The sequence below is a fragment of the Seriola dumerili genome, unplaced genomic scaffold (assembly GCF_002260705.1).
Source record: "Seriola dumerili isolate Sdu_G_001 unplaced genomic scaffold, Sdu_1.0 BDQW01000056.1, whole genome shotgun sequence".
NCBI classification, from domain to species: domain Eukaryota; kingdom Metazoa; phylum Chordata; class Actinopteri; order Carangiformes; family Carangidae; genus Seriola; species Seriola dumerili.
In genome coordinates this window covers 8,437,555-8,454,837 of record NW_019174311.1, presented here as the reverse complement: position 1 = coordinate 8,454,837, position 17,283 = coordinate 8,437,555, and the positions used below count along the sequence as shown (strand labels likewise).

At 41.3% G+C, this 17,283-nt stretch overlaps 1 protein-coding gene across 1 annotated transcript in view; it reads right to left on the bottom strand.

Annotated features, from left to right (window-relative positions):
* Positions 1-11,107, bottom strand: part of kcnd3 (potassium voltage-gated channel subfamily D member 3) — a 93,706-nt gene extending 82,599 nt beyond the window's left edge. Inside the window, exon 1 of the mRNA XM_022741660.1 lies at positions 9,945-11,107. Within this exon, the coding sequence (XP_022597381.1) occupies positions 9,945-11,047 (1,103 nt within the window). The 5' untranslated portion in view covers positions 11,048-11,107. The remainder of the gene's footprint in view (positions 1-9,944) is intronic.
* Between the last annotated feature and the right edge of the window lie 6,176 nt (positions 11,108-17,283).

Sequence of the window (17,283 nt, the reverse complement as noted above, 5' to 3'; positions counted from 1 at the left end):
CCCTCCCCGTCAGTTACCCTTCATAGTCACATTGGGCACAACAAACCCCCCCCTCCCCCTTTTGGCTGACAGGTGGCAAGGTAAATGTATTTTGCAAAAGCTTGAAAGGCTTGGCGCTCGATATCTCTTTTCAAAAAATGGGCAACCATCCAGATCTCTGCATGAAAAGAGGGTAAAATACATAGAAATAACATAACAGGGGAGCCTGAGCAGGATTCTGGAAGAGCTGAAAAGAACCATTTCAGCAGCAGAGTTTTGAAGGAAGACTGGGGTGCAGTATTGACTTGTGTGACCTCAAACACAAAAACACAAGCAGCAGGTACAGACTCTACTAGCAAGTAAATTCCTTCTTTTTGACATGTTTAATCTGGTCTTATTTATTTTTTTAAAAAGATGTTATTGATCGGTTTATGTTGAAGTTCTTGGACCAGTTTTCAACTGCTGGAAAAAAAAAAAAAAAGGACCATTCTTCATCTGCTGCTTTAATCAAGGACAGATAAAGCGGGTAAAGAGGCGCATGAAAACAACTTCTTTTAATGCCCAACTCCTGCTTCTGCTACTAAACATAATATGACCAATCTATCATCGAAAGAGAAAAAACTGGCAATGTGTTAAGCATACTGAGCATGACAAGAGGCTGTAGGTCTGTCAGTCAGTTCACTGCTTTAGTCCAGACTGACAAATCTCAACTCCTACTGGATGAATTGCCATGAAATTTTGTACAGACTTTCATGGTGTCCAGAGGATGAATCATAACAACTTTGGTGATCCTCCGATTTTTTTCCGTGCAGCACCATCAACAAAATTTTCAATTTATCCAAAAAGGGGATTTATGACCAAGTTGATCACTTGTCATCATGCTTAAGTTAACATCTAACAGCACGTCACACAACAATGCCAATATATAGTATCACAAAGCTGCTGGCATGGCTATAGACTTAGATTTGCTTTACACCTGCAAAACCATGTAGCATATATGATATATGATACATGATAATATGTTAAAGTCCCTATCTGCAATCAAGAGCATAGGACCATCTTTGTCGCATGTATGTGTTTGTACTCCAGTGACATCCATATAAACAAGTGTACACGGCCTGCACTCAATAATTTGAAATTCAAAAATATAGAAGGAAAGTTTATAAAATTATTTCTTGATTCAACCAGCTGATGCTGATGAAATGTGCAGTCTTAGTTCTGTTCTTGTTCTCTAGAGCAGTCAATGGCAAACAAACCCATAAATGTGATGAGCCTACCTCACATTGTGCTTTCAGTTATTTATTGAGATACAGGTGTTAGATTTAAACACACACATTTGCGACATCTGCCCCTGTGCTCTGATGTGTCTGACCACCGGGCATAGTGTCCAAGTCAATAATCGAGGAGGGTTGTAAGTTAGGTTCACTGGTATGAGCAGAAACATGAAAATACTGTGAGTTATTGCCGTGTGCCTAGAAACCACAGACCTGAAAAATTACTTTAGTGATTTTTCTGTCTGTATTATAACCCCAGTATAGTCACAATTCAACAGCAACGGAAATAAAACAAAAATGTGGGAGCACATAATTGCCTTAGCGAGGTAAACTGACATACAGAACAGAACATGTGCCTGGGACACAAGGAGAAAAAACACAATGTAAACATCTCTTGAATGTAGGCATGCACACAAACATGAACAGCCTCAGGATACACATCAGTTCAGAAGGAAAACAAGAAAAAGAATGCATAGAGAAGGTTAGGGGTAGTGAAAGAGGTAGAAGAAGCAAAAGAAAAAACAAGAATAAAAGTCTGCAGCCGTGCAGCTGTGAGGCTGTAATGATCACTGCAACATACCACAAAGCAAAACTGCGAGAGGGATGAAAGAGCAAAACTGTGGTATCTTAAATCCATACCACTAGTGGTGCAGAAAAAAGTATGTATCAGATATCAGTCTAAGTTATATTTGTTGTTTTGAGCTTGTCATACAAGGTTCAGTGATAGTCGCTGTTTGATTATTGAGATAAATGTTTTAGGCTGAGGTAAACTGAAGTGCAAGTATTTTATGAACTTATTTTAGATAAAAAAAAAAAAACCTTTAAAATATTGTTTACTATATCATGCATAATATTATTCTACTTGTTTGGTAATCATTCCCAACTTAATTACCAATTGAATTTCCAACAAGATTACTAATTGTGTATAATGTCATTTACTGTGATAGAAAATTAGCATTAATCTAAATGTACAGCTTAGGCACAGTATCATATCATTATAAGTTTTATAATTATAAGTCTTTTTGGACTATTGTTAATCCAATCAATAGGATTAACCATCTGGAAACAATCAATATCTCCACAAAATTTCATCAGACTGTCAACAGTCCAGGCTGGAGCAAACTGACTGACTGACCGGTGTTGCCATCCCAAGAGCCACGCCAGAGGCAGAGAGAGAGAAAGAGAGAGAGAGAGAGAGAGAGAGAGAGAGAGAGAGAGAGAGAGAGAGAAACTAAGGTGAGAGGGTTGAAAATGGACTGACATTTCTATTTTGTGACCTCTTTTTTGTTGCTTTTTCTTTAGAACCACTGGAAAGGGGGATGGGGGTCAGAGGGCCAGAAGAGAAGCAGTGGCATGGAGCACATCGTCTCCTTACGTCTCTTTACTCTGGGAGGCAGACTGAGGCGGAGGGGAGGGAGGGTGAGGAAGAGAAACTGAGGTAGAATAAACAGGTGCGAGGTCAAAGTTGAGATTCACTTTCTCTGATAAATGCTTTACTGGGTATGTGTGCGTTTGTGTATCTCCAACATAATGAATTATTTTGATATCAGTGAGTTCAACTGGAGGTCAGTGTTGTATAGAGACTGTCTTAAGGCCAAAGGTGACTTTAGATATGACTAAATCTTTTTAATACACTTTCACTCTGTTTTCACTCTCCAGCCCAAAAGACCGAGGACAAACATATTACACACAAATGTGATTTTATCCTCTTAAGGAAGAAGAATAATCTGGTAAGTGTTGTGTTGTAATGTCAGGCTCCACCCCACCACTGGCAGTCTAGGTATGGTGAAGTAATTTATCCATAATTCATGACAAACCCACAATTCGTGACAAGATATATTAAAATTAAGTTACAAATCCTTTCCAGTCTCTTAACTGTTGTTATTTAAAGTTAGCAGACTTTGCTGGATTGCTGCCAAATGTCTATTGTAGCATAGCTTTCCTTGGTTGTGTGCCATTGCAAAAAAAAGAAAAAAGAAAAAAAAAAAAAGAAAAATACAAAGTCGCAAAAAGAATGTACAAACTTACAGAGCACAGAGAAAGCCTCTGGAGAATATTGTTGGGAAGTGAAATCTTTGACCCATGACTCTGTCCATTAATGGTACTGTGCTCGATTTCCACTGGATTTCCAGGATACACAGGATACACAGGACATCTGACAGTCGATAACACATACTGCAATAAATCATTTTCTGGGTGCAGACAACACCCTAAAACAGGTGGTCTAGTCCACGTGTCCTAGGCTTCATTTCCACCTGTTATCAATATGGGATCTTTACCTGGATAATGACATCTACATGACTCTCACATCCACGGATCTATGCAGTTGTTTTTCTTTATTCACATAGGATAACCAGATGCAGATCACATGTTAATGCCATATGTAACTGAGTTCTAACGGTAATTAGCTTTTGCTGCTGTTGGATGGTTCCCTAACGTACAGTACTGAGCGCTTCACATTTTGTTTTGCATTTTCTACAGAGTAAAGGAGAATAACTGGCTCTCATGTGCTATTCAAACTGAAATCTATGCTATACAATGTGATAAAGCTGGTTAGTTTAGCTCACATCATTACATTCTCGAGTGTCTCAAGTACTTACAATCACCTAATCACTGGGATGATCTGATTCTTTCTTAAAAAAAAAAAAAAAAAAAAAGTATGCCTTTGATAAGAGAGCCTGCCAAACGCTGCGACTGTAAATGTGGATGTTGCCTAGAATATCTCCATATATCAACTCCATGAATCCATCCCTTGAAAACCCAGCATAATAACTTTTACTATTTTAATGAATAATTAATCTTGATTTAATGAAGAAATTGAGGACACTGAAAGAAAAAAAAAAAACAATGTGATTTGGTTCAGGCTATGCACTGGAGAGCTCTGACTGTACACGCAGAATAGACTGTTTGTGTTTCAACGTATATTTCAGTTAATGATTTCTAATGAACAGAAAGATGCACGTTTTTAATCACACGTACAGTAACCACGACGACACAGAGCCATGAATCATTCACACGCCAACCCCCTGCAGTGTATGCATGTCATGAACTCATGATCTCCTGTCATTATGCAAACTCCCAAAAGGTCTTAATTGATATGAGAGCAGGTCAGCTCACCACTAATCTTGACCTTAAAAAGGAAAAGGTTACGAACAGACCTGGACGTAAATCACCATGGGCGAATGACTTCCTTAACTGTTCTCAGAAATCCGAGATAAGGGGTCAACGACATCACATTTAGGTGCTATGTTTCAGTCACACTCTCATCACCTATTCTAATTAGTGGCACTAACAATGACCGCCGCATTTCTCACTACTGCCCAAATCAATATCCGCTCATCTGCATTGATCATTGTTTCTCACACAAGCTGTTGGCTTCAGAATAAATGCTCTATAAAACAGAGCCCGCTGACAATGAGTGGTGAAGATGCACGCATACTTTAGACAGACACACACAAACACACATACATACAGCATTTATGGGCACAAGTGAACCCCCCCCCCAGTACCCACAGACACATGCAACCAGCCAACACCAGCGTACGTGAGAGGTCCTGTGTGGTTGTCTGGGAGACAGAGAGCAGTGCATTGATCTTGGAGGCGCAGTCATCAAAAGAAGCTGCTCTTTGATAAGGATATTAATCATACTCAGACATGGCTATGCTAATGACTACAACACAACCAAACACTCCAGCTCTCATCAATACTTCATCAATTGGAAGAGCCTAATGAGACCGCGAAGATGACAAGATGCACAGAGAGCGGCTGTTATGTTTTGTTATGTGTAATAGAGAGAGCACTGGAACTGGTTCTTTTTGTTGCTCAAATACTAATATACTACTACTATCTACTATATACTGCATCAAACAGTTTATAGTCGTGTAAAGTGACTACAAGACAACAAAAGCAAGTTATATAATAAAGCCTTACATGCATTAGTGGCAATGATGTTCTGAAAAAGAATGAAGGTGGAATTTTGCAAAAAACAGCAATTAAACTTTCATTTTATTATGATTATTATTCAGAACGACTTGAATGATTCCCATGCCACTGTTAAAGACAACAAATATATATTTCATATACCAAACATAACCTAAACACTGAGGTAAAGCCAATGGTGGTCTTAGCCTGATAACCAGACTGAACTGACATTTTGTATCATTATGCTTCATTCATTCAGCATGATTGTCTTGATGTTGGCTGATTTCTTGTTGTTTTGCTCTAACCAGTCAGTAACAAATCACCAGTTAACTGGAGAACTTTTATGAGCTGAGTAGCTGTTTATTAATTTCTGTAAGTTGATGGACAACAACCTGTACAGCTGCGTGAATCTTATTCACGCCTGTCAACATTTCTGTGGCCTTCTTTTTTTTTCTCTCCCATGGATGTAGTTAGGCAGCTAACAAGCTACGCAGGGAATTATGTCAACAATCTTAATCTTGCCTACAAAGCCTCAATTTGCAGACTGTTTCTTCAAGTAGTGGGGACATCCATGAATGAGCGCAACACCAGAAACAAAACTGCACAACAAACCAGAGATGGAGGCAGTGATTCACAGGTCTTGGCCGTGGTTGTGTAAAAGCTGACAGTGTAACAGCTCCCACAGCCAGTAGTGGTATATAAATTACGTTAGCCATAATGGCTCGCTATATTGCTGACTAAAAGCAGGTCATATGTTCATATCTTCATTCATTACATGAAATTCTCCTTCAAAAATTTAGCAGAGACTGGTGAAGAGGTGAATAGCCAGGGTTAAATAGACAAAAAAAGAGCAATTTATTTCCTTCTAGTAATTATATAATGCTTGGTCAACTATCTTTATGGAGAAAATGAGTTTCTCAAGTGGTGCAGTCAATGAAAAAGTTATATATAGATACAGGTAGAGAGGTATCCAACTCCTATGTGACCGAATTAGCATTTTAATGTTAGTTGTTATGATGAAACCATTAGGTAATTCAAAACATAATTCATTCAACTGACTATGATTCATTGCTAGAGGCAAAATACATAATATGTAAAATAAATATTGAATATCTTAAATGAATTTTTTTCTGATTTTTATTAAGTTCATTTTCTTCTACATTTAGAGGTTCAACTGAGATCATATTTTAGACTTACTATCATATATGCTATTAAAGCACTTGGTCCCACAACTAAACATAATCCGATATGAGAAAATTAGTCTAAACAGATCATGATGAATAAGTGTAATAAAAAAAAAGAGTTTTGTTTAAGATTTTTACAAACTGCACTGCTGTACTGGGATCACACTGGAACAAATTGAGTTTTCTTTTTTGTGTCTCTTCCACAATGAAAATAAAGGCGTGAACTACATGAATATCTAGATGGACCTGTAACGAAAAAGCTATGGTTTATCAATTGCTGCGTCTCCCTCACAAATACGCATAAATACCCTGTCTGTACGATCCCCAACCAGTTTATAATATAGGTTCAACCAAATATGACAAATGGCCTAAGTTATTATCACTCAAAAGGTCAAAATCAATTTGTTTAACAACCTAGGGAATAAAATCCCTCACAGGTCCTATTGCCTAAATGTCTCTGATTTAGCTAAAGCCTCACCACCGTGAGTGTGTGTGTGTGTGTGTGTGTGTGTGTGCCTGCCTGCCTGCCTGCCTGCCCCTCATTTGCAGGATTTGAGCTAAGCTTTTTAGCCCTGCTATAGAGCGAGCACAGGGCTCTAAGGGCGGCAGTGTTGGTTGATGGTTTGGTAACTTGCTTGGTGGGTAAACCTCTTTCTGTCCAGTTGGTCATAAGAAGCAGCACAGCCCTCGGGCAAACTTTTTGAGGATTTTAGATTCTTATCTTGTTTGTACCAAAGCCAGTTTATACCAAAATATGTCCTTAGTAATCTTGTCTTGCTGCAACCTGCTTTTGAAAATAACTAAAAAGTCGGATGCAATAAATAGATATCCTATTGTGTGTTTTTCTTTATCCCTAATTTCTTCCTCTCCTCTTCTGACATACTGTCGTCAATAAAGCAACTTCCATTTCCAGGAAGAAAAAGGTGAGCTCCACTTCAGAAAGCTATTCACCTGGTATTTTTCACTGCCCATTGTTGAAGGGGGATTATGGATTCTGATTGAGGCCGGATTATTGTCAGATAAAACAGAACACTCAAAAAGCCACAGCGGGCACGGCAGCATGTATGTGGCACAGGTGGGGCATACCACTAATAACAACAAATGTGTGCGTATAAAGCCGCACTGACATACATACTGTATGCACACACACACACACACACAAAAAAAATCAAATCACAGATAGTATTTCTCAGAGTGCAGCACAAATACTGGGGCTAAAGCTCAGAAGTTAGCAGTAAATTAAATATGAGAGTGCAGATGATATGAGATTCTCCACGAGGAGAACAAAGCAGAACACATTCTGAACAGCACAAAACTAAGCCCTGAGGCACCGAGACAGGAGGACAAGAAGTCAAGGAAAACATCGTCGTGTGGGAACTGGCTTTCATCTTACTTAGTCAGATGAGTATAAACTGCTGCAAAGCAGTCAGGATACTTTTCCACAGGTTCCAGTGCAAGTTGGTGGATGAAAGAGTGGAAAAAAGGTTATCTGAAAATCTGAAATCACAGTCAGTGTAGGAATAGGACGACCCTGAAAAAACACAGCTAAGATCTTATAACATTTTGTATGTATACATGCCCAAATGCATAAAGACAGACATGGTCTGTGTGTGTGTGTGTGTGTGTGTGTGTGTGTGTGTGTGTGTGTGTGTGTGTGTGTGTGTTTATGACGTAAACCAAGAGCAGAGACCAGAATGTCAAGCAGGTTTACATTAGTCAGCAGATGCAGTGGGCCACATCATTAGTCACTCTGACACCCACTTCTGGCCCCTGCTTTATTGATGAGGCCAAGCTCAACAACTACCCCCCTCTTAATACACACACACAGACACACACACACACATACACAAACCCTCCTCTACCACAATCGTACTGTAAAAGCAACAGGAGACTGGTTTAGTGTCTCATGTCTCACTCCAGTGGGAAGAGACTGCTACTGTGTGAGAGTACAGGCCAGCATGGAGAGCAAGGCGAGCTGCTGCTCGTTCACAAAATGAATAGACAGCAGAGCAGAGAAAGCCTTCCTATTTTCCCACAATGCAGCGGCTATTCATCTGTCCACAGACCAAACAATCGATCCAGAATCAAACATCTGCTCAACACCAGATCTTCTGGGCAGGTTGTGAATGGCAGGGCACGGTGACAAGGTGCCAAGTGTGTCACAGCTATGAGCTCACAGCCATTTATGGCCTCCATGACTCTGACATTTAGCAGGATGCTGCAATTTGTCAGCCTCAGTCTGACTCACACATCCACAACAGGGGACGCACATAAAACACATTACCATTAGGCCTAATAGTGCTGCATCACAGAACACTGTGTGTGTGTGTGTGTGTGTGTGTGTGTGTGTGTGTGTGTGTGTGTGTGTGTTTGAAACCATTATTGTGAGGACATTTTGTTCGGCCGGTCCTCACAACTTCAGGGTTAAGACTTGTACCTTATAATGGTTGAGGTTGGGGGGGGGGGATGCATTATGTCAATAAGTGTCCTCACAACTCCAGAAAAGGCAAACATGTGTGTGTGTGTGTGAGTGTGTGTATGTACACTGTGTAAAATTAATGATGTGTTTGTGGGTCCCCTCACTACAATAAAATGACGACTGCTGGAAATATATGATGACATAAAAATGAGGAAAAACAGGTTGGGAGGCGTAACAAACAAATGAATGCATCAAAATACTGCACATGTTCCACTTGTAAAACTCTATCAAAGCCAATTCATGACTTTGTAAAAGGAAAGAACAAGAGCCCTGGGTGGCAGGTTAATTAGGCATTCACTGTGATGGAAACATGTATGCCTTTTAAAACTGGGTGTAAATAATAATAATTATCTCTGCCTGTTACTCAAACACAAATAACTGCACCAGTCGCTTGCCTCTCAAAATTGAGAGCATTTCAATATTCTGCATCAGAGCCTTTGTACCACGAGGCACTTAATTTTCAAGGCCAGCCACGAGTGTAACTCACAGAGTGAGTGAAGGAGGAGGAGGGCTCTCGAAATGCGAAGTCACTGTTTCAGTTCATTGTGAACTGAAAGAGCATGTCCACTGACCACAGGGCAAGTAAGAGGGCAAAGAAATTGTATCATTTCTGTTTCTGTCTTTTCTCTCCAATGTTTTTGTTTCACTAAGATGCTTTCAACTCTCTCCTTTTCTCTATCTCCACAATCTCCTATGTCTCTCTCTCTCTCTCTCTCTCTCTGCCCCTATTTTAGGTGATGTGTAAAGAGCAGACAATGGTGCAGCCATTACTGAGAGAGAGAGCATCAGGATGGCTATTCTTCCCCCAGAAGAATACCGCCATTTCTCAGACAAGCAGTCTCTTATCTTATGCGTAAAGTTTGTAAAGTATGTCTTGGAAAGGGTGTCACTGACTTCTGAAGCAGTTGTAGGTTTTTGGGCCACGGAGTCAGACACACAATTCAAGTCAAATCATAATCCAACATTTACTCATACATAACAGACTCAACTGCAAATACACATTTCTATGTCAACATGCACTTGCACACACACACACACACACACAGACACACCAGTGCGCACACAGCACTCGCAACCAGATAAAAGAGGTGTCTGCTCTGCTCTTACCCGAGCGTTGTCATAGTAACGATGGTGTACCAGAAGGAGGCTGGGATGCTGGTGAATTTGCTGGAGCTTGAACCCTTCTCTGCGTAGAACATAACGGTCGCAAAGATAATAATGGCCATAGTGAGGGAGAAGAGCAGGAAGCCCAGCTCGGAGGCACAGCTCTTCAGCGTGTAGCCCAGGATGCGCAGGCCCTGCGAGTGACGGGAGAACTTAAATATACGGAACACGCGGAAAACACGGAGTGTCACGAAAGCGCCACTCACGTCCTCGTTGTCAGTCATCACCAGGCCGATGTAGTAGGGCAAGATGGCCACTACATCAATGATGCTCATGACGGACCTCATGAAGCGGTAGCGGCTGGGCGCAGCAAACAAGCGCATCAGGTACTCCACGGTGAAGATCATAACGCAGGCCGTGTCCATGCAGAAAAAGGCCACGGTGTACCGCTCACCACACGGCACTTCCTTCTGGTTGGGCGCCGTGCCGCAGGGAACCGTCTCCACCACATTGGTGATGACAGAGACGGCAATGAAGAAGCCGGTGACGTAGTAGAAGACAAGGGCCATGGTGGAAGTGTGGGGGTTCTCGAAGGCCCTCCACATGGTCTCCCTGAAGGTCATGTTGGGTAGCTTGGCGTCCTTGTTGTCCTCCTGGTCATCCATCAGCCGCTCTGCGTTCTCCCTCTTCCTGTCCTTGTACTCTTCATAGCAGCAGTCACCAATGATCTCTGGGACAATGCCAAAGAAAGCCAGCTCCTCATCATAGGAGGAGATGCACTCATAGCGTGGGTAGTGGAGCTTGCCAGTGCGGTAGAAGTTAAGCACACTGCGGAACACGTCAGGGTCCCGGTCAAAGAAGTACTCTTTAGTCTCCTCGTTGTAGAAGAACTCCTTCTCTGAGCTGCCCAGCAAGGTGTCTGGATAGCGGTCCAGCGTGTTCCTCCAGGTCTGGAAGCGCCGTCCACTGACATTAAGAATGATTAGCTCATCCTGCCGCTTGCTCTTCTCAGTGGGCGCCACTGGCATGGGCAAATTGGCCACAGGCATCCAGCCGATAGCTGCTGCCCGGGCAAAGGGAAGCCATGCTGCTACTCCCGCCGCCATGCTGTGTCCGGCTTGGGGCGTAGGGGAGAACAAATCCAGCACCTTCACAACCAGCTTGACTTCAGCTCAGTCACCATCTACAGGGAAGAGAGGGAGGGAGCTTGTGAGGATAGGAAGCACAGGAGTGCTATCATGATCAGGACATGGGAAGAGATTGAGAGCAATCGATGAGAAAACAGGAAAAAAGGGGAAGAGAATTTGAGATAATTGAATGTTAAAGATGTGGGAGAGAAAAGATGAAGTTAAAGAAACGGATAGGAGGAGAAAAAGGTGAGCTAGAGAGAAAAGGTAATGGACGAACCACACAGCTCAGATTCTAACAAGGTAGTCTAGCTGAGACAGCAAAAAAGTATCTTTAATAGAAATGAAATTGAACATCACACTTAGACTGAGAAACCTTTCCAGAGCACGACATGAAATATATTTCTATTTGATATAGTAAGCTTTAATGTGATTACAGGGGCTGCCTACAATTTCCAATAAGCATCGTCTTCCCTATAATTACTTTAAGGCTATATTTCTCAGGTCCCCTCTATTGAGTTACAGTTAAGAAGCAGTCTTCTCAAGACCTCTGTTCACTGCATTTTACAGTTAAAAAACTGAAAGGCAGGCAAGCAAAGAAACTGCACCTCAAAACAGTCTATATTGGTAGATTTTTGCTAAGCTCTTTTCTATAAATAGGGAAATTTACAGGGTTATAATCTGCTTAAGCGAGAGATACAAGAGGAGATCCAAAACCTGTTGAGTTCCAACCAAACAACTGCAGATGCATCTGTATTTTACTCAAGATTAATGAAACTAGTTTATGGTTATTCAGATCAAATTCATGATTTCATCTAGTTACATGTAACCCGGTTCTAAACAAGGCTATTTGTTTTTTTTTTTTTTTTTTTAAACTACTCTAGATAGAAAAAATTGACTCCTAAGCCTCACACCGGAATCAGCAAAAGCGACACAATTAGCTGAACAGGTTGGTGACTAAATGCAGCAAAATACATCAGCAGCTTTATCTTCGCTATAGTCTCTTTCTACTCACCGATTCAAAATTCTCCATCTACAAAACGCGACCTTCTTCCGGAGCACTTTAGTTACAAGTCGTAGGTTTGGTTATTTCTGAAAGCGTGTCTGGAAGAAAGAAAAAAAAACAAAACAACAAAATGCCAGGGCAGAAGTTATTTTCACGAAGAGGAACAGCCACGTTAGACAAACGTTACTGTTGAGGTGAAAGCGGAAAAGTACCAGAGACGGACGTACCACAGCCGCTTGAATTCAGTTTCCATTATGCGAGGGGGGCAATTGATGAGAGGACTCCGCCGTGAAGACCGTCTTACCTTGGCTTTTTGGGATGAGTGGTGGGAAGAGACGGAGGAGGAGGAGGAGGAGGAGGAGGAGCGCTCTCTCTCTCTCTATCTCTCTCTCTCTCTCTCTCTCACTCTCTCTCTCTCTCTCTCTCTCTCTCTCTCTCTCTCTCTCCGCAGGGCGGATTGTGAACTAAAACTGCATTTATGGGAAACCTCGATCTGCACTCAAAAGAATGCGCAGAAAGTGGGTTAGTCACTGCAAAAAAAAAAAAAGAAAATAAAGAAAATGTTACCCCCCCCCTTTCGTCTCCGAGAAAAAATGAATAAACTACCCAATCATTCATATGGTTTGTGAGCTCTGCTGAATTTTTTAGGCATATCAAAGGCAACTTTTATCCACGGGATACATCCCAGCAGGGGCGTAGCTAAGGATTCATGAACCCCTTACCTTGGGCCCCTTCAACCTCTTTAAGGAAACCTAAAATAATCCCCCCCCCTTTTTTTTTTTAAATTTATTTATTTATTTATTTATTTATTTTTGGCCACTTGGAGGCAGCGGAAACAAGTTGTAAACAAGTGATATCTCATGTAAAATTGATGTGGCAAACTTGTTAGCAATTAGTTTGTTATTTACACTTCCTGCAGTTATGGAACATTATCATTCATTTGGACTTGTGTTTCTGGCCACATGGCAAATTCAAGTCCAATATCCCCTCCCGTTTAGCTCTGTTTTTAGTCTCATGAGGGAAGAAAAAAATATAGCCACTTTAAATACTCCTTCTGGGATTTTTATCAACCTCAATTATGTACTTCATCAGCCGTCTAGAGGTGTCCACAAGTCCAAAATGTTTGACATGATCCAAAATAGACTGGTGAAAAACTCACCAAAACCCAATGTGCATAAATCAATTTTCATAAAAGAGGGACCTAATCTGAACAGACTCGAGGATAATTAGATCTGATCCAAAATGCAGTAATCCTAGAGAGAGAACATTGGCATCAATTAACAAGCAGTCGCAGTTGTAAAGAGCAGCAATTTGATGATGAAAAAATGTTAAGTCATAGAAACTAATTCAAAAATAATTTGTTAATGTGTTTCAGAGACTAATAGAAATAGTTAAAAGATTTTTTTTCACTGCCTGTTTCAACAATAAAACATCCTGTACCCAACTGAGAGCTAGATAGATAAGATAATAATTTTCCAACCAATTGAATATCTGTGAAGCAAATTCCAAAATATATTGTCATTTGATAGTGAAAAATATTTTTCTCCCATTGTTATTTTGCGAGCAGAGCTGATACTGAGTGCTCTCAGGTCCATTTGGATCCACTCAGGTATTCGATATATTGGCACGCAAACCCAAGACTTGTGGCAGAAAACCAATATCCTATCCTACACGATTAGACTAAGTGGATTTGAACCCCGTTCTACTCAGATCCCATGTTGGGTTTTGGTTCCCCGGAACCGAGTGGACCCAAGACCTCTACTCACTGGACCCACTGGATCCCACATACATTCAGTAAAATACTATCTTTTATAGAAACTATATATCTTATAAAGCAGACGTAATGGAGACTGTGGGCTCCAGCAAACCTGACAATATTTATTCAACCAGACAGAAAGCTACAATAAAAAACGGTCTCAAATAATATTTTGCTGTATCTCTTCAGCTGGCAGAAATTGAGCTATAATATATCTCAGGGCTTGATATTTTCTGTTTGCATTCTTTCCTGGGGGCCTGGGTGTCTACAGAGTCTGGTAATCATCTCTACATGTAAGTTTACTCATGGAAGCAAAGCAAAACAAAAGGGCTGCAGTGGAAAAGCTCTCAGAGCCATCACTGTCTGCAATGAAGAGAAGCAGGTTTTGCACGTAAAGTAAATTTCTATGAAGGCTTACGCAGCCTACGCACAATCCTCTGCCTTTTACACCACAACATACTGTATAGTCTATGTAATTCCTTGCTGCGAGTGGATACAGTTTGACGTTTTTCAGCGCTTTCCTGAAGCATGTCAGTCAACCCTGTAACATGTGACACCGCCATCGATGCTAAAGCTCATAACTCCGAGGAGGATCTTTTGTGCGACTACATGGTCATTTATATTCAGACTCAGACGGTGTCAATGTCTGTGTCCCCACATTATTCAATGCTTTGCAGAACAATATGCAGCCCTAATTGAGTCAACAGGGATCCTATTCCTCAGATACATTCAGTCCACCAGAATATCAATAGGGTCAGTTCACACACACACTGCAACAAATGTGGTGATCTCGGATTGGTTAAGGGTATACAGTACATGTGCACTATATGAAAAATGAATACTTCGGCACACACCATATTATTCACCATAAAATCACTCAATGAGTTTTACAGACTTGTTTCAAAATGACAAATTGCTAGTGATTGTTATTTAGACATCCAGCTACACCAGTGGCATGCGGTATACACACACAAACATCTACACACATTCACACCTGCACACCCACACAAACACACTTGTTGATGCCTCTGTGCTCTTGTATAGCTCTCCTTAGAAGCACCTTTTGGTGACTCAATTAAGTCCCTGACCGTAAACTGGCCCCTTGATAAAATATGGAATGGACAAAATGACCTCACCTTGTAAAAAATGTTTCCACTGAAACCAGCTGTCACAAGAATAGAAGTTCAAGAAAACACACACACACACACACACACACACACACACACACACACAGACACACACACACACGATGGCTCAAACACATAAACACACAGATACACACACACTGGATGGAGACTGGCCTTTTCAACCGACGAGCCTGTGAGCAATTCCAATAATTCAAATGTCACTAAATAACAAGGTGGGTTGAATTTCATGGTCAACTGCGCTCTGTAATTATCTGAAGTCCTCTCTGTCCTACGGTGCTTGAAGTTACAGCCAGCAGCCAGTTAGCTTGGCTAATGTTGTATCTTCTTTGTATTATCTTTAAAAAAAAAAAAAAAAAAACTTTAATACTTGGCAAAAAATTCAAGAATTTTTATTAACATGTTAAACATATGTGAGTGCCAACAAGTCCTCCAACCTGACTGACCATTTAGGTTATTCGCCCCAAACCCTCTGATATAGGAGCATCTACGGTGGCCCTGAGAGCTCACTGCACTGCAACTTAAGAAAACACATGCAAACAGACAAAACACAAACAAATTCAGAAAACATCTTCATAAATTTGACAACACATGCTGCAAATAATTGCAACACAACTGAACTGTTTCCAGCGGTCACCTGGTAGAGCCGGTACCATGAAGGCGTAATCCTAACAGCAGCAGCCCGGGGTTGAGTCCAATCCGTGGCCCTTTGCTCTGTATCATCTTCTCTCTCTCTCCCTGACATTCCTGTCACTCTCTCGCTCTTGCTCTTGCTATCGGAATTAAGGCAAAAAAAAAAAAAAAAAAACAACTTAAAAAGAGGTGATGAATCCAGGTGCAACGCAACGCATTCAATGCTTTTAACTTCAAAAGTCACAACTGGGCATTGAGCAACAAGTCCCAGCCAGGTTCATCACTTTTTAGTGTTCCTGTGGAAACACTTCCATTGTGTTGTGATTATTTGCAGCGCATGTGTTTTCAAATTGATGAAGATGTTTTCTGAATTTGCAGCACGTTTCTGTATTTGCATATGATGTCAGTATTTACAGCGCATGTGTCGTCAAATTGATAAAGATGTTTGTCTGACTCTGTTTGTTTTTTTTGTCTATTTGCATGTGTTGAGCTCTCAGGGCCCCTGTAAGCATCTCCTGTAATAGTGCCGCTACAACAGCAGACGTACAGGACCTTCGTCATCATGGTGACAATAATAAATGGTGAGGCTGTAGAATGGTCGTGTGATCCTTGCACCCCAACCACCTCCTAATGTGATGCTATATAGACTGTGTCACCTGACCATAATCACTTCAGTCGCTAAAGGTCTCCTAACTAACTCAAGTACAGGTTGTAATAAGCTGCTTGCACAGACAACCTAAAGGGTCATTCTTTGTTTTTCTTTTTTTTTTTACAGGAGGACATTCTCAAAGGCGCCTGTGGCATATAAGCAGATAATGCTGCTCCCAGCCCGATGCAGTTTGTTTGTATTTGTGTCTAAGAGCAACTCTAAACTTTCTCTGTGAGAGATGTGACTTAAAGGTTCCAAAGAGCACAGTTTACTGATAGAAATGCTGGGGTAAAAGTGACAATTCATTTCCCTCCTCTGTCGCTCTCACTGCTGTTGCCTTGATACCTCCTCTAACTCCTGACTGCTGATGGCCACCTCAAGGCAGGCGCGCACACGCGCACACACGCACACACTCTCACACACACACACACACACACACACACACACACACACACACACACACACACACACACACACACCAGTAAAATAAACACAAATTCAAATTCACAATCCGTATTTCCCTTGTTAGGCACTTTCTTCACATGAGTAAACTCAGAGGCTTTTGTTTTGACATTTCCCTCGTTGTGCATTTGTTTGTTTGCTGGCTTCCTTGAGTTCAATTATTCATAAATTCCCCACAACCTGCCTTCTTAGTTTGTCTAATCCCCATTAGGTATCTGAAATCTTCCTTTGGGGATTTAGTCTCTGACTGTGGTAGAGTTTATACTAGGTGTGCCAAACACTGACTTGGCAGCCCCTTTGTCTACTGTTCAGGGAGGCAGTCAGTGGCACAGGGGGGGTTATAGATGCGCTGTTGGCCCCTTTCCAGCACACAAAGAGACTAAGACAGCAGATCCTGCACCCTTTCCAACCCTGTAAAATGTCAAGCTTTGTCTACTGATGCCCAAACTAAGCTGGCTCTCACTAAGAGACCACGGGAGCAACATTGCCAGAGTAGGCTCTGTGTACCACCTTAAATCAACCTTTGATGTGATTGTATATCACCACGCTCATTTCGGGAAAGTA